Below are 26,999 nucleotides of genomic sequence, written 5' to 3' on the forward strand. Positions count from 1 at the left end.
CGTCCTTGGCCCCTGTCTCTTCCAGCATTTTCTCTTGGGTTCTGACCTAGGGAGGGAGGGATGGACACAGAAAGCCTCAGGTCCCTGCCTCTGTCGGGAGGCAGTTCTGTTGGTCTTCCCTGGTCATTCTGTTCCCTCTGTCCCTATCCTCAGGACCCCCAGAGCTGAACTCCTCCCGAGGTGAACAGTGGGCCAAGCTTGTCACACTGACCCCATCTCCCAGGGCCCTGCCCTCCCTATTGCCTGCTGAACTCCGCTTGCTGGGCCGTGTTTGCCATCCACACCTCCTCCATCCCCCCACTCCTGGGGGGGGTGGTCTTCATGGCACTGCCTTGTGCTCTCTTCCTCTCAACCCACCCAAGTCCTGCTCCCGCCCCAGCAGCACACTGTGGTTTGTACGGCACTGTGGCCACGTCCAAACCACACTGTGGTGTTAGAGCGAGGGTGGGGGACGCACCGCCGAGGCCTGGCCCTGGGAGGCCACCCTGGAGAAGCAGCGCGCCCACACCAAAAAACAAAACAACAAAACCTGTCCGGGCTATTGTCGTGGAGTTCTGGCACGGTGGGGCGGGGGAGTCCGAAACACTGGACAGAGCCCCTCTGAAGTCCCCAGGTGGTCTAATACCAGTTGTCAGCAGCCCTGGGAGTCCGTCCTGGCCCCACGGAGCAGAGTGGAGCCTTTGTTGCCCACACCCGGCTCTCCTGGCTCTAGCAGCACAGAAATATTGGCCCTGGGAAGTGAGTCTGCCAGTACTGGCTGTGCTGCTCCTGGCAGGGTGGCCAGAGCTACTGAGAAGGGGCCGGCCCGAGGGCGGAGGGGAGGAGAGGGGAGGGCAGGGCAGGGAGGGAGGGCAGCGGCATGCTGAGAGAAGTTTTTATTATAATTTTCTGTATAAAAATGTCCATCAGACGGAGGTCAGAGGGTGAGGGCACATGTTTATCAGGAACAAGGCGGACAGCTCCAGTGGCTTCCTGACCCTCTCTCACGCAGTCCTTGCTTAGAGTCCCAGGTGAGCCACAGGTCCACGGTGAGGTGAACAGTGAGGGTCAGAGGTGGCGGGCTCAGCAGGAGAGGAGAGGAGCATCAGCAGAGGTCGAGAGAAGGCCAGAGTCCAGGGTCAGGCTGTCTGGAACAGGAAGTCAAATGGACCGAGATGGAGCAAGCCCGGAGTATGGTTCCAAGAAAGCCTCACCTCCTCAAACCTCATATTACTAACTGGCCCATCCCCCTGAGCTGAGTGCCTTCCCTTCTGAAGCCCTTGCACGAGAAAGGGGGGGCTTCTGCCGGGACCCCCCCCCCTGCCATCCAGGTGAGTGCTTCTTCGCCACCCCAGCCATGTGGGAGGAGGAGGAGGACTCCTACCCTGGTCAAAGTTGAGTTTCTTGGCTGGAGGAGTTTCTCCCAGCCCTTCTACATCCACCAGGTCACTGTTGGCGTCCGAGTCGTTCAGAGCACTGAGTGTCACATCTGGGGGGGCACAGGCTAGGTTCTAGGTTTCCTGACTGCTTTCCCTCCTCCCGGTTCTCCAAAGCCTCATGCTCTACACACCCCTCTACCCGGTCTGGAATCACCACAGCGTACAGAGGAGCGACCTGTCCTTTGACCCAGGCCCAATTCTCTCAGGGAGTCTCAGATAGGACCTTTAACCCCTACCCTAAGCAGCAACTCCACAGCCCTCACCAGCCTTCTGTTTCTTTAGGGGAGGACCCGCAGCTTCGGGGACACTGGAGCTGCTGGGTGGAGGGGCGGTTGGAGGTGAGAGGACCCCAGATGTCATCTTCTTGGGCCCTTTCTTAGGTGACTCAGTTGGAAGAGGGATGCCAGAGTCTTCATATACTTTTCGCTTTACAGTGGTCTTTATCTGAGCCCTGAAGATAAGAGACGGCAGATTAGGGAGACTCATCAGAGAAGCCGAGGGAAGAGGGGAGGAATGGACCACTCTGAAGGAATTCTAGTTCTTCACAAATATCCAGATCAAGGCCCTAATCCATGTGACATAAGGGTCGTCCCCCCCCACTCAGCAGCTTTGCACCCCCTTAGGGCTAATGGGTTATGAAGAATGGAGTCCCTGAACAGAGCAGCCAGAAAGGCCCTTTTCATGATCCTCTAGGAGAGATGTATGGATGTACAGGGCCACCAGGTATGTTGTGGTGACAGAAAGGTAGACTGAGACTTTTTTTTATGGATCCCGATCAACTAACTAGTCCAGAATGCATCTCTGGAAATACTAGTCTCAAGGATTTATATAAAGAGCTAGGGAACCCTCATCATCAAATACACCCATTAAGTATCTAGGCACCTGAAAATAAAATTCTCTGAAGGTCCTAATTAACACTGCATTTCCTGAACTTCCGACCAATTGCCACAATTATTATATTCTTTCAGTCTTCAAGGAAATGCTTTAAAAAAAAAAAAAAAAAAAAAACAACTAGCAACAAAGTAGGAAAGATGCTGAGCTGGGGGTTCTGAGAAAGAACAATGGGTAAGGAGAAGAAAGGTGCCCACCCCTCCCCTTTCTCTGCCAGCCACCCTCCCTCACACTGTCCGTTCCTTGATGACACAGCTGATGTGATTAAGATCGTCCCCAAATCGCTTCACAGCAGCCCTCAGCATCTCTATCTCCGTCTCCGTCCACTTGGCACTGTCGGAAGGGGAGAAGGGTGATAGCAAAAATGGAAGGAGGGGTGTGTGGAGCCAGCCCACAGGCTATTCCGTCCACAGCCAAGCAGCCTCTCCCCTAGTCTCCCGGGCACCTTTCAAAGATTGGTAAGGAGGACCTCCTTAAGAAAAGCCCTGGGACAAACCGCTAGCCACATGAAACTGCATCCAGAGCCACTTGAAATCATCTCTTTTCATCATGCACCAGCTGCTACAAACAACCCACAGAAACCAATGCAACAAGCGGGGGGGGGGGGCTTACAAACAGAACCCTTGAATTATGTGTAGCAACACTCTGAGGGATTGATTCCACAAGGCTTGGGGTGGGTGGGAGACAGTATGTCGGTTTGCAGCGGGGGGGGGGGGGAACTGTGGACCTGGTAGTATCTTCAACCTGTCATTCACTAATTCAACAATGATCCAACAACTACACTGCGCTGGGCCAAGCAGCACAGAGGAATTCATAAGATCTCCCTGCGCTAGAGAGGGTCGTGTCTGTGACCGGATCCAAGCGACTGCTCTCGGCGTCCAGGTCCCAGGCTGGCCTCACGTACCCGGCAGGGGAAGAGTCCGACACTGGATGCAGCTGCATCGTCAGCTCCCCGAGCTTCGTGAAGGCGGCGCCGGCCGCGGAGAAGATCTCCCCAACCTAGGGGCGGAGCGGCATTACGGGGGGCCGGCAGCGCGCCGTCCCACCCCAGCCTCCGATCAGCCCGCCCCCCGCCCAGCGCGCACCAGCCGGGAGCCAGGCAGGGGGCCCACCCTCCCGTGGCCGCCAGGGAGCGCAGTCCGCGAGGGAGGTCGAACCTTGGTGGACGCTGACGTCATGGCCCCGCGCACCTCCTCACGGAGACGCTCCGCCGCCGCCGCCACCACGCGAGCTGGAAACCACGGAGAGCCGGGCGGCCGGCCGCTCTGGCTCCCGCGCAGGAAGTCCCGCCCTTCCTCGCCGCCGATTGGCTGACACCCGACCTCCCTCCCAGGCACTCCGGTCGCCTCGCTGCGCGGAGGAAGACGCGATGGAAGACGTCGCCTCACTTCCGGCTGGCTTCATTCTACTTCCGTCGGAGGGACGGGACTCCTCGAAGAGGCTAGGCTCAAGTCTTTCCAGCCCAGGCCCGCCCCCTCCCTGAAAGCACAGACACCGAGCTCAGGAGAACCGCTGCTTTTTTTTTTTTTATTGTGGTTCAGGCTAGGGCGCGGTCAGCACCGGCCCCCTCCGGGGTTTGCAGGGCCCGGGATGCGGTCCTGCCGGGGGTAACTCGGCCCCGGAGGACGCCAGATGGGGGGGGACAGACGGGCCCGAGGAGTCCTTAAATAGAGACGGTGGGGTGGGGTGGGGAGGGAGAGCCGGGCTGCGCTCTAGCGCACCATGTATTCCTTTCGCTTATTGAGCCGAACTTGGCAGAAGGAGAAGCCGCCGAGGAGGAGGTAGAGGCCGGCGGCGATGAAGCAGTTGTAGCTGACCTGCTCGTACAGGCTGTATATGTTCTGAGGGCCGTTCCTGGAGGGTGGCGAGTAAGCAGGGACATGTCAGTCACCCAGCATCCAATACGCACGCAGTACTGTGCGCCAGACACCATGCTAAACGCCTTGACGTCTCTAATAGTCTTCCTGACAGTCATACAGGATGAGCTCTATCATGGGATCCATTTTGCAGAAGTAGATAGATGAAGGCTCAGGAAGGCCAAACATTGGAACAGGCCACATCTAAGCTGGTGGGCTTGGGGTGGCCACGGAAGCCTAGCTTGCAAGACTGCTCCTAAAATGCATTTTTTCTTTTTCTTTCTTTTCTTTTCTTTTTTTTTTTTTTTTTTTTTTTTTGGTTTTTCGAGACAGGGTTTCTCTGTGTAGCTTTGCGCCTTTCCTGGGACTCACTTGTAGTCCAGGCTGGCCTCGAACTCACAGAGATCGGCCTGGCTCTGCCTCCCGAGTGCTGGGATTAAAGGCGTGCGCCACCACTGCCCGGCCTAAAATGCATTTTTTAAAAACATTTTTTAGTGCTGGGGACTGAAACTAGGACCTTGCATGTTAAGCACACGTTTGCCACTGAACTCCTTTATAGACAGCAGCTCTCTTCTTGCAGTCCCCCAACTTAAGGCCATAAACATCCAGCCTTCAGCGGTGTCTCCCACATAATTCTGAGCCCAGGCCCTGCTACTTCTCATCTGCGCCCAGGCTCGCCTAAGCCCCCGACCACTTACTCAAAATCTTTCTCCGTGAAGGGAACGTCCTCAATTAACACAGCGGAATGGACATTGAAAAATATCCCGAGCATTATCTGGAAGAACAAAGGTATAGGTAGGTAGGTTGTCAAATTCCGGCACCTTACTACCTCTTGGTGGCTCCCTAAGCTCCTCCCATTTCTAATGTTGGCCCAACACTTGCCCCTTAGATAACCAGAAAGGACTAGGAGCAGAGTGGTTGTAGCTGGATTCGGACTCAGCCATCTGGAGGAGGGCATGAGGTAGGACACTGGGAAGAGTGGCTGGGCACAAGGGGGATAGCAAACAGCTCTCCAAGACGCGTCATTATCATGGGACCTGGCGGAAGAGAGGAGGGAATCCCAGCATTTCATATTTCTGAATGTGAAGGCCGGTAGCGCCCTGGAGAAGAGCAAGCACACTTCTTCCTCGCCTCCATCCAACTCAAGCATGTGTCAGGGGCCTAGCTCTTGTTTACCTTGAGGGGTCCGCAAACTTACCAGCGTTGGCTCCCATTCCCAGGGTCCTGCCCCCATCTCCCTGTCGCTCTAGTTCCTTTTTTTTTTTTTTTTTTTTTTTGTCCGATCTAAGTTCCGTCTCGTTTTCCAGCGACTAGCTAGCCAGACCCTTAATCTGTCTGCTACTTCCAAAGGCCTGGAGGTTCCCGGCCTCCCAACCCGTCAACCTCGGAGCCCCTCAGGCCTCCGATTCTCGGGGGGGCAGCCCTCTCACCAACATGATCACTCCCCAGGCGCTGAGGACGATGCCGCAGGCGGCCAGCTTCGGCCCACAGCACAGGAGCGACGCCATGGAGGAAGGAGGGAGGGTCGCTAGAGACGGAAGATCGAGGCGCAGAAGCGGCGGCAGGGAACCCTGGAGACGCCGGGGACAGGGAGCTGGATTTGGGGACTTGCGCGGCGTCGAGCGGCGGGGGCGTGGCCTTGGGCGCGGACCACTCTGAAGGGGCGGCGGGCAGAGAGCGCTGAGCCAGGCGGAGGGCCCAGCCTCGGGCGGAGGACGGGGGCCAGAATCCGAAGTAGCGACTCTCTAAGTCCTCCCTGATCTAGACAGTAGGGACGTGAGTGATGCAGGAACTGGGGCCTGATGGTTCTTCTCCTTCACCTACCCCGTCTTGGAATGGAAGGAGCGGGCATTTCATGTGACCGACTTGGCAGGTCACATGACCAGGAACTAGCTTTAACCTGGCGTCAGGGAAGACTCTAGTGGGAATGAGCGCCGGCTGAGTTGAGTATTGGACTGTTCGGTTAGGTCGAGAAGCTCGGGATCGTCTAATTCCTCACCCCCTACACGCATCCCTTAGTCTCCAGTGGTCTTCTGTGAAGGGGAAACGGTAAGCGAGATAGATGGTGAGATTACTCGGCGTGGAGGTCTATCACTTCTATCCAGGTACCCCTTTCGAAAGATGCTCTGACACTTTCAGAGGAAAGAGGAAGAGCCCCTACCTGAGGCTGAGCATCCTGCTTAGAGGACGGTCTTTAAATAGTTAGTCTTCTTGACCCTGGAAATGCTTCACTTGAAATACAGTATCGTTCTAATGCCACGTTCAGGGGAAAATATGGGGCTAGGAAAGCAGACTCATTGGACACGTTATGAAGACAAGCAGACGAGCTAAGTGTGGCGGAGAAAGGAGTAAATACACTGAAATGTCGCTGTTGCTTCTCTCCACTTTAAAGTGCTGCAGGCACTTTAAGACAGAACGTAAGATGTGTCGTGGTCACAGTGCTGTGAGGAGACACCACGACCAAGGCAACTCTAAGAAAGCATTTAATTGGGGCTCCCTTCCAGTTGCAGGGGTTTAGTCCGTTATCATCATAGCGGGGAGCATGGCGGCAGACATGGCATGGCCCGAGGCAGAGCTACATTCTGATCAGTGGCGGGGAGGGCCGAACTGACTGGGCCTGGCATGGGCTTTTGAAACCAAAGCCCACTCCCAGTGACATACTTCCTCTAACAAGGCCTCAGCTCTCCTAATCCTTGTAATCCTTTCGAACAGGTCCACTCTCCGTTAACCAAGCATTCAAATCTATGATCCTATGGGCCATTCTCAATCAAACCACCACAAGATGTAAAAATAAGAATAGGCCTTCCTCTCCAAAACAAATTTGGTAACTTCACTAGTGAGAAATATATTTGTAGTAATTAAATATGTTTAAAGAACACCCCCTCCTCTCCAGGGCTGGGGTTCAAGCTCGGGGCCACGGATGAAGAAAAATTTTGCACTGAGTTGGGTATACCCATGCTCGCAAGGACAATAGCCACAGAACGATTGGGAGAATACGCTTTAATTTCAAGACCCCAGCACCAAACAGAGGAACCCTGTCATCGACTAGAAACTTGTGGCATTTTTTTAAATTATTATTATTTTGTGGATATTGGTTTCGAAATGGTTGTGAAAGAGAACCTGTGATTACTGCGTGGTAAGCAGGGTTGAAACAAAGGTTCTCTGCCTCTCTTGTTTCTGACTGTTGGGAGGGAAGCTGTCTGGGGAAATGTTTTCTACTTGGGGCCAGCAACACCTTTATTAGGGCTGTCCAGGGTTTGTGTTCAAATTGGAAAAGAGGGGGTAGAGGGGGAATTGTCAAGGAAGAGAGTCAGGAATTTACAAGTTGGCTATCAAACATGAGGCTGGTTCCTGGCAAAGGGGAACTAGCTGAAGTAGCTGATTTCATTCAGAAATATTATTTTCCTCTCCACAACCCTGGCTCTTGGATGCTTTTCTAGAAACTGGAATTTTAGGCCTGAGGCTTGTATGAGGTTAGACCAAATCTATTCTGAAATTGTGCATGGCCCTCAAAGCACTTTCACTTTCCCTTGTTTCTTGTTTTTAGTTTGTTTGTTTTGTTTTTGAGACAGGGTTTTTCTCTGTGTAATAGCTCTGGCTGTCCTGGAACTTACTCTGTAGACCAGGCTGGCCTTGAACTCAGAATTCTGCCTGCCTCTGCCTCCCAAGTGCTGGGATTCAAGGTGAGTGTCACCACTGCCTGGCTTTTTTTTTTTTTTTTTTTTTTTTTCCAGAGCTGAAGACTGAACCCAGGGCCTTGTGCTTGCTAGGCAAGCGCTCTACCACTGAGCTAAATCCCCAACCCCTTGTTTTTGTTTTTAAATGGCTGGGGAAAAAAAAAATCCAAAATCCTGTGTGGTGACATGTGAAGTTCACATCTCAGTGTCCATACATAAAGTTTTATTGGAACATAGTCACACTCTTAATGTTCGGTGGCTGCTTTAGTGGTACAGAGAGAGTTAAGTAATTGTGGCAGAAAGTATATGGCCTACAAAGACTGTTCCTCTTTACAGCAGAACATTTAGTGCCCCGTGGTAGAATCCTGATGTGGAGCGTGCTTAGTCGGGAGAGGAATTAGAGTCTTAGCAGCAGATGTGAGAAGGCCCGGAACCAAGAGAGCAGCGGCAGCCCTAGCGCTGATGGGATTCTTCTGGGTGCTGCCACTTCCGGCTCAGATAGTGATACTGTTCTCTATGCGGCTGGGCTTGAGGTATTCATAGGGCAGGTCCAGTTGCTCATTCCGGGCTATAATCTCTCTTTCCAAATTCCCCAAATCTGCTTGAAATCGGCTGAGCACAGTTTTGGTCCTGGGATCTGAGAAATATTTTTCTTTGTGTTGTCCTAGGGGTACCTGGGACAGAACAGATCATTCAGGTTCCAGCCCGAAGACACCCAGCCCCTCACACTGATACTTTCCCCCCCAATTGTTACTTCCCTCTCCTTGATCCGTACTCACCATGTCTGGCTGGAGGCGACCCAGATGCCATGTGATGGTCATTTGAAGACAGGACTTGTGAACGTCGGGTAGTGAGCCCATCACCGTCTCCATAGTAACGCCTTCCTTGTTGGTGGGTGGGGGCATCCTCATTGTGCATGGAGCATTAGGTACCCAACCGAACCAGTCCAGCTGGGGAAGGAAAGTGACTCAGAACCAGGTAGGAGGATCTGAATCCCCACCTCTCCCTTGGCTATCCCAAGGTCCAAACACTTGCTTCCTGGGCCCTGGGCCCTGTTCTCTGTACCTGGCCCTGATTGATGGCAGCATGCTGGGCAGTGCACGTGAAGATACACATGGTAAGGAAATGTCCCAGCTGAGCCCGGGTCTGGAAGGAGACAGGGAAACCTGTAGGGAGAAGAGCAAGATCTAAAGGCTGCGGAATAAGAGGAGAGAAAGCAAGGACACTCTGTGTTTTAGAACGGATGTGTGGGGTTTTTATTTATGCAGATATATTTGTATCAGATAGGTTCCAATACTGGCCTATTACTTTAGACCAGAGGTTCTCAGCCTATGGGTCTTGACCCCCCACAGGGGTCCTATATCAGATGTTCTGCATATCAGATATTTAAATTATGATTTATGACAGTTGTAAAATTACAGTTCTGAAGTAGCAACAAAATAATTCAAAGGTTGGAAGTCCGCACAACATGAGGAACTGCATTAAAGCATTAGGAAAGTTGAGAACCACTGCTCTAGACCAATTACCTAACCTCTCCACATTACAGTTTTTTTCCATCTGCACAGTGGATGTAGTGGTGCATGCATGTAATCCCAGCTCAGAGGCAGGAGGCTTGTGAGTTCCTGGCCAGCCCAGCCTACATGTAAAGTTCCAAGCCAGTCTGCACCATTGTCTGGACTACACAGTGAGAGCCTGTCTTTAAAAAAAAAAAAAAAAAAAAAAAGCATCAAAATCATCTGTTTTTAAATAGTGCTCAGCAAATAATAGATACTCTTATTGTGGAAGGATTAGGGGCTGGGCAATCAGTTATCCCTAGTTGATTAAGAATTAATGATGTTCCGGGCAGTGGTGGCACATGCCTTTAATCCCAGCACTCTGTGTATTTGAGGCCAGCCTGGTCTACAGAGCAAGATCCAGGACACGAATCAAAAACTACACAGAGAAAACCTGTCTTGAAAAACAAACAAACAAACAAACAAACAAAAAAGAATTAATGATGCTTCTTCCTATTTCTAGACAGGGAATTATAGTCTCTTAGTTACACAATGGAGAATAAGAGAAGTCCTGAGCTGGCCCTGGTGGCACATGCCTGTAACCCCAGCACTTAGGAGGCTGAGGCGGGAAGAGCATAAATTCAAGGCCAGCTTTCACTATGTAGTAAGTTTGAGGCCCAGCTAGGCTAAATGACCCTGTCTCCAAACAACAAATCCTGATTTACCTCATGCCAGTTTTTTTTACAGTACGTGTGGGAGCTTTGAGTTGAGCTGGCGCATAGATAATCACACCTGTTTTCCAGGTAAGAAAATCAAAGACCAGCGAGAGTAAATGCTTGTCAAGATTACCCAGTGGGGAAAAAACAGAAGCTGACTTTGAACTCGGGTTCCTGACTGCTATTCTATTACCCATTTTAATTTTAGCATACTTCCTCTAAGTGCAGCAGGAAAGTTAGGCAAAAGTGAGCTCTGTGAGTTGAAAGAATAGAGAGAAGAGGGGCTGAGAAGCTGTTTGTGGAGGTTAAAGTAATATTTATGGTATGGAATGAATGCTTGTATTTCTACCCCCAACTTAATACTCTGAAATTATTTGCCAGTGTGATAGTATTTGAACACAGGAGTCCCTGGAAGTTTATAAGGTCATGAGGTTGGAGCTCTCATGAGAGATGGCAGTGTCCTTATGAGACAGGACAGACATCTAGTTTGTTCTCTCTCTGCCATGTGGTGCCATGAGAGTCACTTGGGTCACCCGGAAGAGTGCCCACCAGAACCCAAACACGCAGGCACTCTGCCTCAGACCTTCAGCCTCCAGAATGGTGAGAAATAAACGTCTGATATTTAAGCCACACTGTCTGTCTCATTATTTTGATCCAAACAAACTAAGACACTGAATATTTGTTGTAAATTTCAAGATGTAGATACTGCTTCGGGAGAAGCCTAGGAGAAGAAGGTCTTTTTGGACTCATGAAGCCACAAGGTCAGGACCGAGAAACACTAGAGAAGCTCAGTCGTGCTGGAGTGGAGGTGGGGAACCCTCGCCTCCTCACTGAGAGGCTCTCTCCAGGATACAGGGGTTTGCTGCATTGCAGGGTCTGGCCATGGTGGCTCCGCTGTGCCATAAAGAAGCAGTGGATGGGACTCAAGGTGGTGGAAGTCAGAGGGGCAGTGACTGAAAGAAACCTCAAAGCTGGAGAGGAGGAGGCGTTGTGTTTAGATAGCCCAGGAAAGGCTAGTTTTTTCTGGAGTTAAGGGAGGAGGATGGAAGCTGACTGGAAGTAGTGGCTGTACCCTGACTGGTGGTGGGGGAGCTGGGTAGTGAGAACCAGGTTAACCAAAGCCCCAGGGGTCGGGACACTGAGTTCAGATTTGAGCCATAGCGTGCAGAGAGTGTTGAGGTGTAGAAATGACATTGCAGTCTGGCAAATGTGCAGCATGCCAGAACCCTCTGTGTGTGGACAGTAGCAGGCATGGTGGGACAGGATGGGCTTTGGTGGGAAATTTTTCCCATTTATGTCTTCAGGTAGAGAAATAGGGAACCATGAGCACAGAACTCCACAAACCCCAGCAGGGACTAGACAGAACTCGTTGTGGTTCTGCGATCGCTGAATCCCATGCTCTGGCAAGTTAAGACATGACTGAGGACCTGAGTATGATGGTCAGGGCCTCCTGAGGAGGACAACCTGGGTATATAGGATGGTTCTGGGTATTTGGAGGCATGGAGGATGCTTTCATGAATGGAAGGGCGGGTGTGATTAGGGAGTTCTGTTCCTGAGGTCTGGGGAGGGACGCTTGTCTCTGGGACAGATCTTACCTCTGTCCTGGGCATGGCACAGTCCCACCTCAGTGATCTCCCGACACCAGGCCTGCAGCTCTGGGTCTCCCCTCACAATGTCGTCACTCTGGTAGAAGAGGTGGACCATCCCTTCCACGTACCTGCCCAGAGAAGGAAACTGAGCCGAGAGCAGATGCTCCTTTTCTGGGGTCACCTCTCATCTGGCTCTCACTCTGCCTGGGTTGGATCCTACCAGATTTGTGTTTTGAAATTAATTTATTGCAGCATTAGGGATCAAAAAGAAGGCTTTGCTCATGCTAAGCAAGCGTCCTGTGATTGAGTTACACCCCAGGGCTCAGGGATATTCATGTAAGGAAAAGAGATGTTAGTCATTCTACACATCTACACATGACTGCTAGTCACTCCTGACAAAGCCCTGGCTCTTCCAGATCCCCCAGCCTCCACTCTAACAGCTGTCCTTGCCTACTCTAGTCTCTTTGTTTTTAAACCTGACAACTGACTCCACCTGTTCCTTATCTCTCTCTCTGGGGAGAGACTTCCTGCCCCAAGCCAGATCTCACCCGTTCCCTCTCACTCACCTGGCAGTGACTTCCCAGAGCTGCAAAGCATCCTGAGCATAGAGAGCACTCGGGAGTCTCAGCAGGCCTCGGTCAGCCAGGTCGTCAGGAGGACAGAGGGAGCAGTAAGTCAGCTGAGCCATTGCCCGATTGAGCAACTGAACATGGCCCCCTCCTCCTGTGCTCACTACCTGGGACGAGAAAGTTGACAGGTCTTGATGGATGGAAGCAGGGTTAGAGAACCACAGGCTATATGGTGCCCAGGCATGGAGTTGTCAGATTTAAAGTCATGTATATGAATGAACAGGATTCATAGGTTAAGGCTTAAGATTTCCATGGAAGTTGGCCTGGCACCCCCAAGTGTTCAGACTGTCAATGGAAGCTGGGAGGTTGGGTAGCACCATACCCCCCCCCCCCTTACCTGATCAAATATTCCGCCATCTGAGATGAGCTGGGTCCGGCTTCGTGTGTTGATTTCCATAGTGTAACGGATGTGGGGAACTAGGAGCTGGGGTGGAGATTGGAGGGGGCTGTACTTGAGACCTGCCTTGTAGGACCTGACACCAATGCCCTACTGCCCTCTTGATGCTTTCGCTCTGCTGCTTCCTTGACAGGCTGGACCCTTAGTTCTCTGGTCACTCATCACACTTTCTAAATTCCTCAGCAGTTGTCCTGTAGAGCCGTGGTGACTGGGATTTCAACCCACACCTTAGCACTCTGATACTTAACCAAGTTAATTACTATTCAATGTGCAATATCCCCACCTGCCAACAGGGGGCAATAATAGGCTCTTATCCGAGGGAGCTGTAGTGATGTGTGTGCCTCCGTAGGTGGGTGAAGTGTCTACATAAAGGATCCCCCAATCATTCTCTTTACTTCCACCTTGAGTGTGGGTGTCTTTTAGGGGCTCTCAGCGCCTTTTGATTTTCTTATATTCTATCATTTATATCCTCATAGCTTAAATTAGCCTGCATATTCCTTGAGTGCCCCTCCATTCTTTGGTTACTTGCTCATTGGGTTTCTTTGGGACTGGCTTGTGGGGGAGGGCATAAGGAGCTATCTGTTTACACAGAGAGATGTCAGCATCCAATCTATTCCCCAGCCTTGATGGTACTGCTGGGTTTCCTCTCTCCTTTTCCTTCGCTGGTATAAAAATCCACCTCATTCTCATACATTCCTTTTGCTCTTTTTTTTTTTTTTTTTTACACAGTACATATTCATATTTCGCCTAATTTTGGTGTTTATCCGAATTGCTTATGCCAAACACAGGAAGTGCTAACTGACCTCTTTGATCTTGAGATATCAAAGCAGCTCACATGAGATTTTTTTTTTTTCGGAAAAACCACACAAGATTCTGAATGTCATAGAAAGCCCCAAGTCATATGAGAAGAAAAGATGCCTGGAAACAACTCTGAAGAACAATTGCAAGAACTTATTAGATAGCATTTCATGTGCATCATATTACAGTTTATATCGTGCATCCTTTAACAGTCCTAACAGAGACCTCCCGTCATAATTTTGAAATGTGCACATCTGGGCTGGAGATGTATCTTGGGTGGCAAAATGCTTGGGTATCATGTACAAAGCCTCCAGGTTCAGTTTCCAGAGCTCCATAAACTGGGTGTGGTGGTGCATGCCTCTGATCCAAGCATGTGGGAGGTGGATGAAGGAGGATCAGAGAAGTTCAAGGATGTCTTTAGTTAGAGTTTGAGGCCAGCCTCAGTTGGATGAGACCCCTGTCTCAAAAGCAAAACAAAACAAAAAAAAGTGGACATTTGGAAAAATCATAAGATTTAGGATTTAGACCCTGACCATCCAAGTCCAGATTCTGCACAGTAAGGTAGCCCTTGGGACATCGGCCCATTTAGCCCTCCGGTGTCGTCCTGTGATGGAGTTGTTAGGGTGGGTGGAGACAGGAGGAGGCTGAGCCAGAAAAGAAAATTTCAAGTGTGAGTATAGGCTTTAACTACACACAGTGAGTAGAAGATGCAGGTGGCATCGTGGGGTAAATGAAACCCAGGGCACTATTAATCAGCCTGTGTTACCAAAGAGGTAATTCCAAAGGGGTCCCAGCTATATTGGCCAGGCTTGGGCAGTCAAACGGAAGCACCCAGCTGGAGGGATTTAATTGTTCTCCTTACCATATTCCTCACTTGAATACCCCAACAACGCTTTACATACCATGCAGCTAAAACAGACACCTCATTTTGCCCCAAAACTAGCCCTGACAGTCACCCCCTTTTATACGCTTGCACCAGTTTTGGGATGTCTGGGATATTCTCTATATGTGAAATGTTATGAAGGTTTTTCAAATCTTTTTATTTTTATTACATTATTTTTTTGCACGCGAGTGTGTATGGGCACGCGTGTGTCATGGTGCCCATGTGGAGGTCGGAGGACAACTTTTGGAAGTTGGTTCCCTCTGTCCCCTCACCATCACGCTGCTGGGGCTACAGATGAGCCACTGTGCTTGGATTTTGCGTGGGTGCCGGGGACCCAAACTCGGGCCCTCATGCTTCAGTGGCGAGCATTTTATCCACTGGCCATCTCCCCCACCCCCAGTTGGTTCTTAGCCATTTGTCTTCTGAGGTGGGAGTAATGCTCCCTCCACTCCTAAGTGACAGTGTCTCAACTGTATTGTAAGGCCACCGTGACACTGTCAGATGTTCTGAGAATTTCAGAGCTCTCCTCATAATGGTCCTGAAGAGGTCTTAAATGACTCAGTTTGATTAAAATAAGTTCCAGATTTTCACTCAGATTGCTATGAAGATTTTTGCTGTTGTATCTACCTCCTTTGAGTTGTGGAGGGTGAAGACAGGTAGATTCCAGGGACTTGCTGGCCAGCTACTCTAGCCAAAATGGTGAGCTCCAGGTCTAGTTCGAGACTTTGTCTCAAAACATCTCATTGGGTTCTAAGGGAGATGGGACAGAGGGCAGAGTTTGTACCTTGAAGATAGGGTGCAGTCCTGGGAGGCACCTCATGGTGGCAACAGCGATGACCTCAGCCACCAGATGAGTGTTCAGCAAATGGAACTGGAGCTCCTGCAGCTGGAAATCTGAACTTCGGACCCAGATCTTAGCCAAGAGCCAGGCAAGAGGAGGATCTGAGGGCAGGAACAATGTTGGAGCTGGGGAGCTGGAACTGGGAGGCTGAATCTGGGAGAAATCGAAATTGAGTATTCATGGAACTTCCCCTCTGTGACATGGTGACAGTTCTTGGGGATTCCATGACTAAGCAAACTGTTTCCTTCTAGCAGCTTACACTCAGGTAGAAGGAATGAGACACCTGTCCCTCTGCTTTCCTCGCTAGAATGCCACACTGGGCAGGCCGAATGCAGGCTGAGTGATGGGAAGCAGGGGTCCAGCAAAAATGTGGTGGGGCTGAGAGATCAGGTGGTGAAATGGAGAGCAAAAGCGGCTCGGTTGTGAGCCAGGTGTGGTGGTGATCCTCTCTAATTACTCAGGGAGCAGAGGCAGGAGGCTCTCTGTGGTTTCAAGGCCAGTCTGGTTTACATGGTAAATTCCAGGTCAGCCAACTATGTTGTGAAACTCTGTCTCAGAGAACACCAAAAGCAGGACAAGGACGATGTGTAAGATTGTGGACAGTGCTCGTCAATGACTGATGTGAGTGTGGGTGAAAAGAATTAGTCAACAATGGATTTCTAGAAGCAAGGACACTGAGAGGTTAAATATGGCTCTCAGTGTGGTCCTCAGCTACTTAATTTCAGCATTAATTTGGAACTTGTAAGGAAAGTACTTTCTGTTGTTGTTGTTTTTTTTTCCCCCAGAGTTGAGGACCAAACCCAGGACTTTACACTTGCTAGGCAAGCGCTCTACCACTGAGCTAAAGTCCCAACCCAGAAAGTACTTTCTTAGATCCACCTCAGATCCACTGAACCAGAAAGTCTGGGGGTGGGACTTAATACATTTCCTCACCCCCGACTGCCCCATGCAGGACCTTGTGCATGCTCAGTAAGTGTTGTGCACGGAGCTACACCCACCAAGTACGTGAGCTGATTCAGAAGCACACTAGTATTTGAAAATTGCTGGTAATAGGTGAGAATTGTTTGTTTGTTTGAAGATCTTAATATGTAGGTCAGGCTGGTCCAAAACTTGTCATGTATCCTTGGGTAGTCTTGAACTCAGGATCCTTCTGCCTCCAGAGAACTGGGATTATAGGTATGCACCACCACACCCAGCTGCTTCTGTGACTCATGAACAAGCACTTCCATTTGGGTGAGCTGGGGGAACTAGGCTGTGCAGTGGGGTAGCTCTCAGAAGAGATAGGGCCTGGGAGCCAAGCCTAGACACTGGGGTTCTGGGTGCCGAGGTCTAAGGGACAGAGAACAGTGTTAGGAAGGAGATGCGTAGGGAGACTTACCTGGATAGCCATGGGTAGCAGCTTCCCACGGGGGTCCATCCTCAGCAGGACAAGAGGGGCGGCCAGGTACTGCTGCTCTCCTCCGATCACGTTGGCTGGAATCCCATCCAGCAGAATAAAGTCAACTTCAAACAGGGAACCATTCTGGAGAAAGGGATGCATCCGTTTTTAGAGGTCAAAGTGCACACAGAGGGGCCAAGACATTTACAGACATGGCTTCCAGTTTCTTGTCATTGTCGTCCATCAATCCCAGAGTCCTATTGGCAGAGCCACAGTATCCGGCTGGTCCAGTTCCTCTCATCTTTAAGTGAAATAACAACCCCAAACACAAACCATGCCGATGAGGGTAGGTGTCTCGTGTGGGGATATGTGCAGCCGATCTGGGTTCGGAATAGGCCTGCTCAATCCAGTTTGTACCATAAGCACTAGCAACCTGACTCTGGGTCCAGGTGGCCAGTCCCCTGTCCTGTATCATTCCCAGTGGTCTTCTCTCTGCTCTTGGCTCCCATCAGCTCAGCAACCCCTCCTCTGCTCTGTAAGGATCTCACCTACTCTGAGGAATATTCCACGGAGCCTGCTGAGCCGTTGCCCCTGAACACAGTGTGCATAGGCCTATCCTCCTGGTGACCAGTTCATCCTTCCCAAACTCAGCTCTTTACAATCTTCCAGAGGACCTCCTGCATCGCCCCACTCCACAGCACAGGGTCACCTTCTCACCTGCCAAGATCACTGGGATCCAGGAAAATGACAGCAGCTAGAGTATCACAATTCCTTCTAACGTCTCTGGACCCAGCCTGTGCCCTAGCGATCCATCCTCTTCCCCCATTCATACTGGAGTTCCTTGTAGCTTTTACATGACATTGCCATTTTTCAGATTTTTTTTTTCCTCTAGCAAAAGGCATGCACCGAGGGGTGCCTCCTTTTCTGTCACTTGACGTTGGTGTCCCAACCTCAACAGGTCTTACACACTAGTAATGAGAAAACAAGGCCAGGCGGAGGGAGGTACCTGGAGTTCTTTCTCCAACTGGGCTTGGAGCTCCTCTGTCCCAGAGGGCAGTACCAGCCTGGAGGGCAGAGAGGTGGAGCGTCTCAACAGCATGGGGTTGGCACCATTGAGGAACTGGTAGCCAAAAAGCTCATCATCCTGCCAGCACCGGTGAACCTTCTCTGTGGTGTAGGGGTGAGGCACAGAAAGGGGGAGGAGATTTACGGTGGTCTAGACGTTTCTGTTCTTCACGTTGGACCTCGGGGATTTAGACTAGCCTATGCCCCGCCCATTTTTATGCTTGTCATTTTGGAGGCCTCAGTGAGAATATCAGGCGTGATATATTTTAACTTGTCAAGGAGCTGCAGGAACCATGCATGGTAATGAAAAGGGACCCCTGGGAGGTCATGGAGATCTGGGAAAGCCACTCACCAGCCAAGGCACTCTTCTGGCCCCAGAAGATCTGATCAAAGTCTTCCAGACGGTTCCAGCTTCTCAGGAGGGTGTAAACACGTTTGAGACCCATTTCCAGAACCCTAGGACAGGTGTTAAGACACGATCCCACCGTCTGAGCCTTAGTTCCTCACTAGGCACCACGGTGCTTGGCTCTCCCGGGCTCCCTTTTCTTACCCCGCCTTCAGCGTCCATTCAAAGTCCAGCCTCTTCTCCTCGTGGAATCTCATATTGAGAGGCAGGTCATCCTTACAGTCTGCCGCTATTGTCTGAGGTAAGCCTTCCTTCCAGGTGGCCCAGCTAGAAGTTGGGGACAGCACTTCAGGGAGAGTGTTGAGATGAGTGGTGGGGGTGGGGCGGGGGGAGGGGGGGACAGTTGGGAGGCCTGTGGGTGGACGGTCACCGGTAGATCTGCTGCCTCTCCTTCAGTTCCTTCTCTCGATGCTGCTGGAAGACATCCAAGGCATTGTCTCCTGCCAGGCGGGCTGGGGAGAGTCAGAATTAGCTGCGCTTCTAGTCTGGTTTGGAGCACACTCTTGTCCCTCCTGCCCCTGCTCTTTCTGTAGCCAGGCTGTGTTTGCTGCTGGGTTCTGTTGTCTTATCTCTGGCTTTACCTCACTTGACTGCCGATCCCTTGACCTATCCATCCGGTTCTTGCCTGAGCTCACAGTTTCTCTGACTTCAACCCGAATCTTGCTTCCAGACCAGATATCTGCCACGTTTCCTGGTTCCTTAAGCTCATAATCCCCTACCGATCTTATTTCATCAACGTGTAAAGTTGGGGGGAAATCACCCTAATTAAGGTGACCAAGTCTTGGTCACCGACACCACACCTATCTGTTGCTCCCTGTTACCCTAAACATCTGGACACCTTCACCTTTACATTCATTGCCTGGTTTCACTCTCCTGAGTCCATCGCCGTTACTGACTTTGTCCCGCTGTGGCTTAGATTGGATCCACTCATCACAGTTTCGTGTTTCCACCTGGCTTTCCTTTCATCCCTTTCTCTTGTTTCCCATGGTAACTATTTGAAGTTTTGTAGCTCTTATGCATGCCCTCTCCTGCCAGGTGGTCCCCACTACTCCGATCAAAGCAGCTGCCCGTCATCCCTTCCTGGCTGCCTGGTTGCTGTTCTGTGAGCCTGTCACCTGTCCCTGCCCTAACTTGTTCTGAATCACAGAACTCATCCTGTTGTTGTTCTTTGCTTCTCTGTGTACACAGCTCCGTGACCTACTTCCTATGTAGGAAAACAGGGTCTCCAGATCGATGGTTGCCCTCTTTAATTCATTCGCAACATCACTTCTTCTGGGAAACGCCTGGAGAATTCATAACTTCTTCCCATTTTCTCACCTGCATCCCAGCGCCTGTCCATCCTTTCTCTTTAGCCCTACCCCGCCCCCCATCACCTCCAGCACTCCCCTTTCCCTCAGGCCTTCGCCCACTTCCCCAGGGTGAGACGCTGCCAGCTCACCTGTCCCCTCGGGCAGGCTTAGTACTCCCTCTCCCTGCACCCAGCGGTAGCAGGGGAACACTGCCTCGGCGCTTGTTCCGGGCGCCTGAATCGCGATGATGTCGCAGAACCAGGCGTCGTCCACCACTGAGTGCTGTTTGTGGAGTTTCACAAACTGCAGTGGCCCCAAGTCCTCGGCAACATCGAAGTCAAACTCCTCCTCCTGTGGGGACCAGACTCGCCAGACTTAGTGGCAGGAATTGGGGGAAGCCTTTGGGGAGACGGAGCCGTCCTCTGTGGAGCCTCAGTTTACCGCAGCGGTCCAAGAACACCACCCCTCGCTCCCGCTCTCCCTCCCTCTTCCTCCCCTAACCTGTCTGGTGGGTCTAAGGTGTCCCGTTTCTGTGGGGGAGACCAGTCTACAGCGCGCGGACCAGAGATCTGAGCGGATGATGGAGCAGCAGCAGCATCACCTGCCTCATTCTGGTCCTTGAGCTCCCACCACCCTGGAACTCCGAGGAGCTTCAGGACTGATCACAAGTCCTGTATTTACATCCGCTCTGGGCTCTCTTTGCAGGAGGAGTCAGGGGCTGCCTGGGCCAGGGTCCGGGAAAGGAGGCCAGCCTAGGCCAGTAATTGACCTCACTCCCTGGGTCCCACCTCCCCCAAACTCCATTGCGGTGGTGCTGCCACAGCCCCTAGCCTCCTGTCCCTTGCCAACCTCCCATGCCCAGTCCGGACACAGCCCGCTAACCTTGCCCCTCGCGGGCCTCAGCTGCAGCTCCAGTTTCGCCTCCCGATGCGCCCCAACCAGCCACAGCCCCACTCGGTTGAGGGATCCCGAGAAGAGCCAGGCCCCAGTGACCACACGGACGCGGTAGCGGCCCATGGCGCCCTCTGGCCTCTTCGGAGGCGATCCAAGCAAAGCTCAATTCGAAGACCGCCCAGGGCCACCGTCGTCGCCTCAGGGCCAGTCCCAAGGCTTTAAAAGATGGATCTGTGTCCTCCCCTCTCAACTTCTAGACACTCCTCCCAAGTCCCCGCCCTAGACTAGCCTGAACCTGCTAGTCCAGCAGGCTTTGGGGAAGGGCTCTCTGCCTTTAGGTTAGCTGTGGTGTGGATGAAACTAAAGGTGCCCTGGCAGTGTGTGTGTGTGTGTGTGTGTGTGTGTGTGTGTGTGTGTGTGTGTGTGTAGGCTTAGAGCTAGATATGACAGAGGACTCTCTAGAGCAGCGGTTCTCAACTTTCTCAATGCTGCGACCCTTTATTTAAATACAGGTCCTCATGTTGTGGTGTCCCCCAACCATAAAATTATTTTTGTTGCTACTTCATAACGGCAAGTTTACTACTGTTAGGAACCATAATGTAAATATCTCTGTTTCCGATGGTTTTAGGCAACCCCTGTGAAAAGGTCTTCAAAGGGGTCGTGACTCATAGGTTGAGAACCCACTGTTCTCGATTTACAGAGGATTCCCCCAGGGCAGGACCATCCAGGCTGGAGCTAAGAAGGCTTAGGAGACTCCCTAAGGTCTCTGGGTCTTTAGGAGAACTTGCAGAAGGGTTGGACCCGGTTTTCTTTTTCTTTCTTTCTTTCTTTCTTTCTTTCTTTCTTTCTTCTTTCTTTCTTTCTTTCTTTCTTTCTCTCTCTCTTCCTTCCTTCCTTTCTTTATTTCTTTATTTCGTCCTTCCTTCCTTCCTTTCTTTTAATATTTATTTACTTATTATGTATACAGTGTTCTGTCTGCATGTATCCCTGCATGCCAGAAGAGGGAGGCAGATTTCATTACAGATGGTTACCATGTGGGTGCTGGGAATTGAACTCAGGACCTCTGGAAGAACAGCCAGTGTTCTTAACCTCTGGGCCGTCTCTCCAGCCCAAACCCGGTTTTCAAATGGAGGAGGGAAACACCTTTCTGGGCTGAGACCAGATGAGTGTTTCTAGAAGGTGAGACTGGGAGCGTCTGAAGGCTGCCCAGATGCTGGGCCAGCTGTGGTCCTCCAACACCCCCACTCGCTGCTTTGTACTGCTTTTGAAATCTGCCCTTCAACAGAACCCCAGGGGTTCCCAGGCTGCCTTGAGCCCCAAAGGACAGCATTTCCAGACTTACAACCCAGCCCCCCTTCTCCCCCCACCCTCAGCTTCCCTCCCACTCACCTGAATATCAAGACTTTAAGATTTCAGAAACACCAAATGTCATGGGCCAGACATCTTGAGAGAGGCCAAAAACAGTGAATGCCGCATTTTGTCCAACCTCCCACAGGGGGTGCAGAAAAGGGAGGGTGCCCACGAACACCAGGCTATGGGGGTGCAGTGTAGAATCAGGGATCCAGCAGATGTGGGTGGGTCCCCTGAATTCACTCCTCTCGGGGAAGGAAAGTGAGCCCCTTTTCAGTGGATCCCAGGTTGGGTTTTCTTCCCAGGCTATCTCCTGGTCTTGGGTCTCAGAATAGGAAAGTCATGAACTCAGAGTGATGCTTGATAGGGATTCTTTGTAAATACTGAAAACTGGTCCAGGACTCAGACTTGGTCACCTGTACAAGTCTCTGTCTAGGTTTTTATGAACTTAGATGCTAAAGTTATGGTGGTTTGGGGTAGGCTAGGGCCAGACAGATCCATTTTCTGGAGCTGGTATGATGGTTGTTGGTAGGGAAAGTCGGGTTTCTAGGCTCCAAACTTGAGGCATGTCCGGTCTTTGGTGGGTTACCACTTCACACCTAGGCTCATTTCTCTCTATATGTTCTGTGTTCTGGATTGGGTGTCTGTCAGGTGACAGTCCCCTTTTCTTTCAGTGTTTTGATGTCACCCTTTTCTGTGCACTCCCCATGGTTCATGACAGCAGGAAGTGGCCCTCTCCACGTGCATTTTCACAGGTCCTGTTCAGCATTCTCAAAGAGTTTGGTTCACATCTGCTAGATGATTCCTTAATTCAAAACTGCTTCTCTAGTGCCTTGTGACTAGTTTTCTGCTGATTTAGTGTGCTACAGGGTTACAGAGAGAGGGGCGAAGAGAGGGAGAGGGAGAGGGAGAGAGAGGGAGAGGGGGGGGAGGGGGGAGAGAGAGGGAGAGGGAGAGAGAGGAGGGGAGGGGGGAGAGGGGGAGAGAGGGGGGGAGAGAATAATGAAGAAAAAGAACCTGAGCTGCTGCATAAGTTTGGTGAGTTAACATGTTCAAACACTTAGCACGATGTTTGACACATAGCTACCCTCTCTGTTTTAACGGATTATTATTCACGACGGAATGAAGTTCCGTAGGAACTTAGAAGTAGGTAGGAATCTTAGAAGTTCCTCTCCCGGTTCCTACCACCCACTGCTTCCTCCACAAGCCCCCACATCCTACTTGGGGCTTCATCCTCAAGACCTGCTCCCGCCTTCATTTTTCACTGGTTTTTTTAAAAAATATTTTATTTATTTACTTACGTGTACATTTGTCTGTGTGAGGGTGTCAGATCCCCTGCAAGTGGATTGCAGACAGCTGTGAGCTGCCATGTGGGTGTTGGGAATTGAACCCAGGTCCTCTGGAAGAGCAGCCAGTGCTCTTAACCACTGTACCATCTCTCCAGCCCTGGCTGTTTTTTTTTTTTTTTTTTTTTTTTTTTTAAGCACATGTGGTACATTGGGAAGATACATCCAATTTTTAATTGTATTCTGAGGTGCTGAGTATTGAGCTCAGAACCTCAAGTATGCTAGGCAGGCATTCTACCACTGAGCTACACCCCAAGTCAAGGAGGATATATTTAAAATAAAAATCTTCTCCCAACCCTAAAAACCTCTTCCCAATGGTAGCAGAGAAAGAAAACAACTTTATCACTGAAGGAGCCTTAAAGCAGAGTGTGATGTATATCACACGTAAAGAAATTGTGAAGATAAGAGGAACTCCTTCTGGCAGACACACAGGTACAGCCCACTGCAGTCCCCAAAGTAAATCATAACTAATCTCAAGGCAGGTATGGTGGCTCCCTTTTATAATGCCAGTATTTGAGAGGCTGAGGCAGAAAGAGTGTCAATTTTTTTTTTTTTTTTTTTGGTTTTTCGAGACAGGGTTTCTCTGTGTAGCTTTGCGCCTTTCCTGGAACTCGCTTTGGAGACCAGGCTGGCCTCGAACTCACAGAGATCCGCCTGCCTCTGCCTCCCGAGTGCTGGGATTAAAGGCGTGTGCCACCACCGCCTGGTTAGAGTGTCAAAATTTAAAAGTCAGCTCCAGTTACATAGTTCCAAGCTGGTCTGGGTTACAGAGTGAGATCCTGATTCAGAAACAAACAAGTAATGGAGAAACAGCGCAGAGGTTGGGAGCACTGGATACTCTTGCAGAGGACCTGGGTTCGATTCCCATCACCCACATGATGGTTCATAATCATCTGTAATTCAAGTCCTAGGGAATCTGATGCCCTCTTCTGGCCTCTGTGGACACCAGGCATGTACATGGTACACAGATATTCATGTAAGCAAAACACTCATACACATAAAATAAAATATAAACAAAGTTTAAAACAAACAACAAATTCTAAACAAAACAAATGAACCTCCTTCTCCACCCCCCCAAGCCTCAGGTAAGAGGACTTGATGGTGCCCTGAGTCATACATAGTACATCCTAGACCACTTGGGAACTGGAGTGACCATCAGTGTTTGCTTAAATGGCTTAATCAGAGGAACAAACAAGCTCCTCCTATATTTCTGAAAGGAGACTAGCTCTCAATTCAAAGAAAGTGCCCATCTGAGTTAGGATCTCACCCTTGCACTGAAGCTTAGACTAGAGACCCTGTCTCCCTTCGCACGCATGCTGCAAATCTCCCAGGGCCTGGAGACGCACGTTCCTGGGCAATAAAGTTGGCTCAAGGCTTGTATAGGTTCGTAGATTCACACAAGTTCCTCAGAGATGGAGAACTTGCAAGTTTCATAACACATCCTCCCAGATCCTTCCTTCCTTCCTTCCTTCCTTCCTTCCTTCCTTCCTTCCTTCCTTCCTTCCTCCCTCCCTCCCTCCCTCCCTCCCTCCCTCCCTCCCTCCCTCCCTCCCTCCCTTCTTTTTATTTTTTTGAGAGACAATTTTGCTCTGTAAACTAGGCTGGCCTCCAACTCACAGAGATCCGCCTGTCTCTGCCTCCAGAGTGCTGGGATTATAGGCATGCACCACCACGCCAGCTCCTTTCCTTGCTTTTTAAGGGAGAGAATTCAGCACCGTATCTTAAATCTGTCCTCTGATGCTATAGTCTCCCTACGTACGGCACAAGAAGGATCAAGGCCTTGTTTTGTCCAGCCCTTTGCAGTGGGAAGTTCACATTGGCCCAGGTGCACACTTCAAAGTTAAACTCTCTCAGTCCAGACTTCCAGTGCCTGATGTCTGTGCCAAAAGCCAACTCCTACATTCCCATGACCTGTCTCTGCAACTTTTAAGTTCTTGATCAAAGCTCCCTTCACTGGGTTATGCCCCGGGGATGTGGATGAGCAAGGTGACCCTTGGATCCCCTAGCCAAAGATGCTTCTTGAAACTTTTTCTGAACACAACAATCCCATCCCTGTTTCTCCCAAGCCACTGTGCCTCATTCTGCAGCCACTTTTGGGGGGATGATGCCTCTATTGTCTCTGCTGCGTTATTACTTGGAGCTCATGTATGGCATGGGGCTATATAAACTCATCTTAGTTTCTTGAGGCATTTACTCATAAGAAAGTCATTATTAACCATGTAATTTTAAGTGTGTGATCTTAGGTTATGATTTCAAGGCAGATAATGTAACATTTACTTTTCTAATTACTAATTTGGGTACCCACCTGTCTTTATTTGCAGGCTGGCCAGGATTTCCCTCTCTGAGTGTGGTCATTGGTGTCTTGTGGTGTGGCAGGAGACGCTTTGTCCTGTGAAATCTACGAAAGTCATTTCCTAATGCTTCTGGGATGTCTTGCCTAGGTCCCAGCAGTGACGCAAGCTAGAGCTTCCGGACCCTGGGTTCACACAGGGTCCCAAGCGTGACTGTGGTGCTAGGTGGCTGTGCCAAGGCTCTGTCCGTCCATCCTCAGTGTCCTGACCCTGAGGCTTGGAGCAGGGTCTAGTCATGGAGGGTTCTCCCTTGGGATTATGGGAGTTCTTTTCCTGACGCAGTCTTCTCTTGAGACCCTCTCAACCTTTCATAGAGGACTAAGTACTGCACAATGTAAAGGGTTTCTCTCCTTGTCCTCCGCCCTCAACTCTATGTGACGGGAGTGTTGGAGTGGAGAAGGAGGCATGGAAAAGAGAGACCAGGAAGGAGGGGACTGTTTGTCTTTGGAGGGTGTACAAGGGGGGACACTCAAGTCCCAGGGAAGAGACCAGGGGGGTTTGTTCAGGACGGATGGTTTTAATTATTTTATATGTCTGTATAGCTCGGTCTTCTTGTGGGACTCCTAAAGTGGGAGGGGGAGTGGCTTCTGACGCTTGTCTGATTTGGGGACCCTTTTCCACTCACTGGGTTGCCTCACCCAGCCTCAGTACGAGAGGAGGTGCCTACTCTTGACTTGGTATGCCATGCGTTGTAGAGTGTAATTTTAACTAGGTAAAGATGTGTTACACTACTTTAACTGTGTAAAGGTGGGTTGCTTTTGTTTATGCTGCGTTTGTTGAACTATGTAAAGATGTGCCGCATCTGTTTCATTTTTCCTGCCCAAGGCACCTGATTGGTCTAGGGAAAAGCTGAACAGCCAATAGCTAGGCAGGAGAGTGACAGGCGAGGCTGCCAGGCAGAGAGAATAAATGGGAGAACTCCAGGCTCAGGTGAAGAGAGAGGAGGAAGAGAGAGAGAAAGAATGAGGAGAGAATGAAGGACATGCCCAGGGTGGGAAACCAGGCAAATACCAGACAGACAGACATAGAGACGCAGCTAAAGTAAGATGTACAGAAGTAAGAAAGGTAATAAGCTCTGAGGCTAAAGGTAGATGAAGAGAAACAGGTTAATTTAAGTTGAAAGAGCTAGCCAGAAATGAGCCTAAGCTAGGCTGAGCACTCAGACCTAATGAAGAGTCTCTGTCATGATTTGGGAGCTGGTTGGTAACCAGAAGAAATAAGCCTGGTAGAGCAATGTTTGGTTGATATCCCAGGGAGGCCTGCCCTTTCTGAAGGGAAATGGAGGAGGAGCGGATGGGGGGAGGAGAGGAGGGAGGGGAAACTGTGGTCAGGATGGAATATATGAGAGGTAAATGAAATAATGAACATGGGAAGAAAAGAGAAAGGAAAGAAAAAACCCTGTGCTATACTGTGTGCATTTTTTTTTCTGTAGCTTTCTTAGAGATCATGGTTGGTTCAAAGTTTTAATTCCAGTACTTAGGTAGCAGAGGCAGATATGTCTCTGTGAGTTCAGGGCCAGCCTAGGCTATATAGTAAAACCTTGTCTCAAAGACAAAGGGTTGTGCGTGACCTGACTCATTTTATAGAAATCTTTGGAGCTCTGTAGTTACACATCTTATTTATTTATTTTTTAAAATTGGTTTGTGTGTGTGTGTGTGTGTGTGTGTGTGTGTGTGTGTGTGTGTGTGTGTGTGTGGTGTGTGTGTGTGTTGTGTGTGGTGTGTGTGTGTGT

The 26,999-nt window shown here is 50.4% G+C and overlaps 3 protein-coding genes across 9 annotated transcripts; all 3 read right to left on the reverse strand.

The window, feature by feature from the left end:
• Positions 1 to 860: 860 nt before the first annotated feature.
• C8BH17orf49 (chromosome 8b C17orf49 homolog) lies at positions 861 to 3,707 on the reverse strand. Of its 7 annotated transcripts, none has more exons than XM_028869530.2 (6): positions 3,467 to 3,611; positions 3,214 to 3,308; positions 2,541 to 2,642; positions 1,682 to 1,869; positions 1,364 to 1,468; positions 861 to 1,123 (listed from the first exon to the last, which is right to left on the reverse strand). In XM_028869530.2, the coding sequence occupies exons 1-6, from the start codon at positions 3,485 to 3,487 to the stop codon at positions 1,119 to 1,121; spliced, it is 516 nt and encodes a 171-aa protein (XP_028725363.1). In that variant the 5' UTR covers positions 3,488 to 3,611; the 3' UTR covers positions 861 to 1,118. The 7 variants fall into 7 exon arrangements, with proteins under 7 accessions (XP_028725363.1, XP_028725362.1, XP_028725364.1 ...); XM_028869529.2 differs by having other exon boundaries at positions 861 to 1,127; XM_028869531.2 differs by lacking the exon at positions 2,541 to 2,642 and having other exon boundaries at positions 861 to 1,127; positions 3,467 to 3,624.
• A 109-nt stretch (positions 3,708 to 3,816) lies between these two features.
• Rnasek (ribonuclease K) lies at positions 3,817 to 5,781 on the reverse strand. Its single transcript, XM_028869536.2, has 3 exons — positions 5,596 to 5,781; positions 4,864 to 4,940; positions 3,817 to 4,163 (listed from the first exon to the last, which is right to left on the reverse strand). Exons 1-3 carry the CDS (start codon positions 5,671 to 5,673, stop codon positions 4,022 to 4,024), a joined length of 297 nt encoding a protein of 98 aa, XP_028725369.1. The 5' UTR covers positions 5,674 to 5,781; the 3' UTR covers positions 3,817 to 4,021.
• Positions 5,782 to 8,019: 2,238 nt separating this feature from the next.
• Positions 8,020 to 20,553, reverse strand: Alox12 (arachidonate 12-lipoxygenase, 12S type). Its single transcript, XM_028869537.2, has 14 exons — positions 20,209 to 20,553; positions 19,476 to 19,677; positions 18,408 to 18,489; positions 18,182 to 18,304; positions 17,984 to 18,087; positions 17,573 to 17,733; positions 16,567 to 16,710; positions 15,132 to 15,341; positions 12,607 to 12,693; positions 12,207 to 12,376; positions 11,647 to 11,768; positions 8,908 to 9,008; positions 8,622 to 8,792; positions 8,020 to 8,516 (listed from the first exon to the last, which is right to left on the reverse strand). The coding sequence occupies exons 1-14, from the start codon at positions 20,341 to 20,343 to the stop codon at positions 8,337 to 8,339; spliced, it is 1,992 nt and encodes a 663-aa protein (XP_028725370.1). The 5' UTR covers positions 20,344 to 20,553; the 3' UTR covers positions 8,020 to 8,336.
• Between the last annotated feature and the right edge of the window lie 6,446 nt (positions 20,554 to 26,999).

The sequence above is a fragment of the Peromyscus leucopus genome, chromosome 8b (assembly GCF_004664715.2).
Source record: "Peromyscus leucopus breed LL Stock chromosome 8b, UCI_PerLeu_2.1, whole genome shotgun sequence".
Classification (NCBI taxonomy): Eukaryota; Metazoa; Chordata; class Mammalia; order Rodentia; family Cricetidae; genus Peromyscus; species Peromyscus leucopus.

Coding starts and splice junctions, on each gene's coding strand:
- Rnasek (XM_028869536.2), bottom strand. CDS start 5,673: ATGGCGTCGCTCCTGTGCTGTGGGCCGAAGCTGGCCGCCTGCGGCATC. Junction 4,941..5,595: donor CCTGGGGAGTGATCATGTTG/GTGAGAGGGCTG, acceptor TTGTTCTTCCAG/ATAATGCTCGGGATATTTTT. Junction 4,164..4,863: donor TTCACGGAGAAAGATTTTGA/GTAAGTGGTCGG, acceptor GCCACCCTCCAG/GAACGGCCCTCAGAACATAT.
- Alox12 (XM_028869537.2), bottom strand. CDS start 20,343: ATGGGCCGCTACCGCGTCCGTGTGGTCACTGGGGCCTGGCTCTTCTCG. Junction 19,678..20,208: donor TGAGGCCCGCGAGGGGCAAG/GTTAGCGGGCTG, acceptor TGGTCCCCACAG/GAGGAGGAGTTTGACTTCGA. Junction 18,490..19,475: donor AAGCCTGCCCGAGGGGACAG/GTGAGCTGGCAG, acceptor GACTCTCCCCAG/CCCGCCTGGCAGGAGACAAT.
- C8BH17orf49 (XM_028869529.2), bottom strand. CDS start 3,487: ATGACGTCAGCGTCCACCAAG. Junction 2,643..3,213: donor TCGGACTCTTCCCCTGCCGG/GTACGTGAGGCC, acceptor CCCTTCCGACAG/TGCCAAGTGGACGGAGACGG. Junction 1,128..1,363: donor GAAACTCAACTTTGACCAGG/GTAGGAGTCCTC, acceptor TTCCTGTTCCAG/ACAGCCTGACCCTGGACTCT.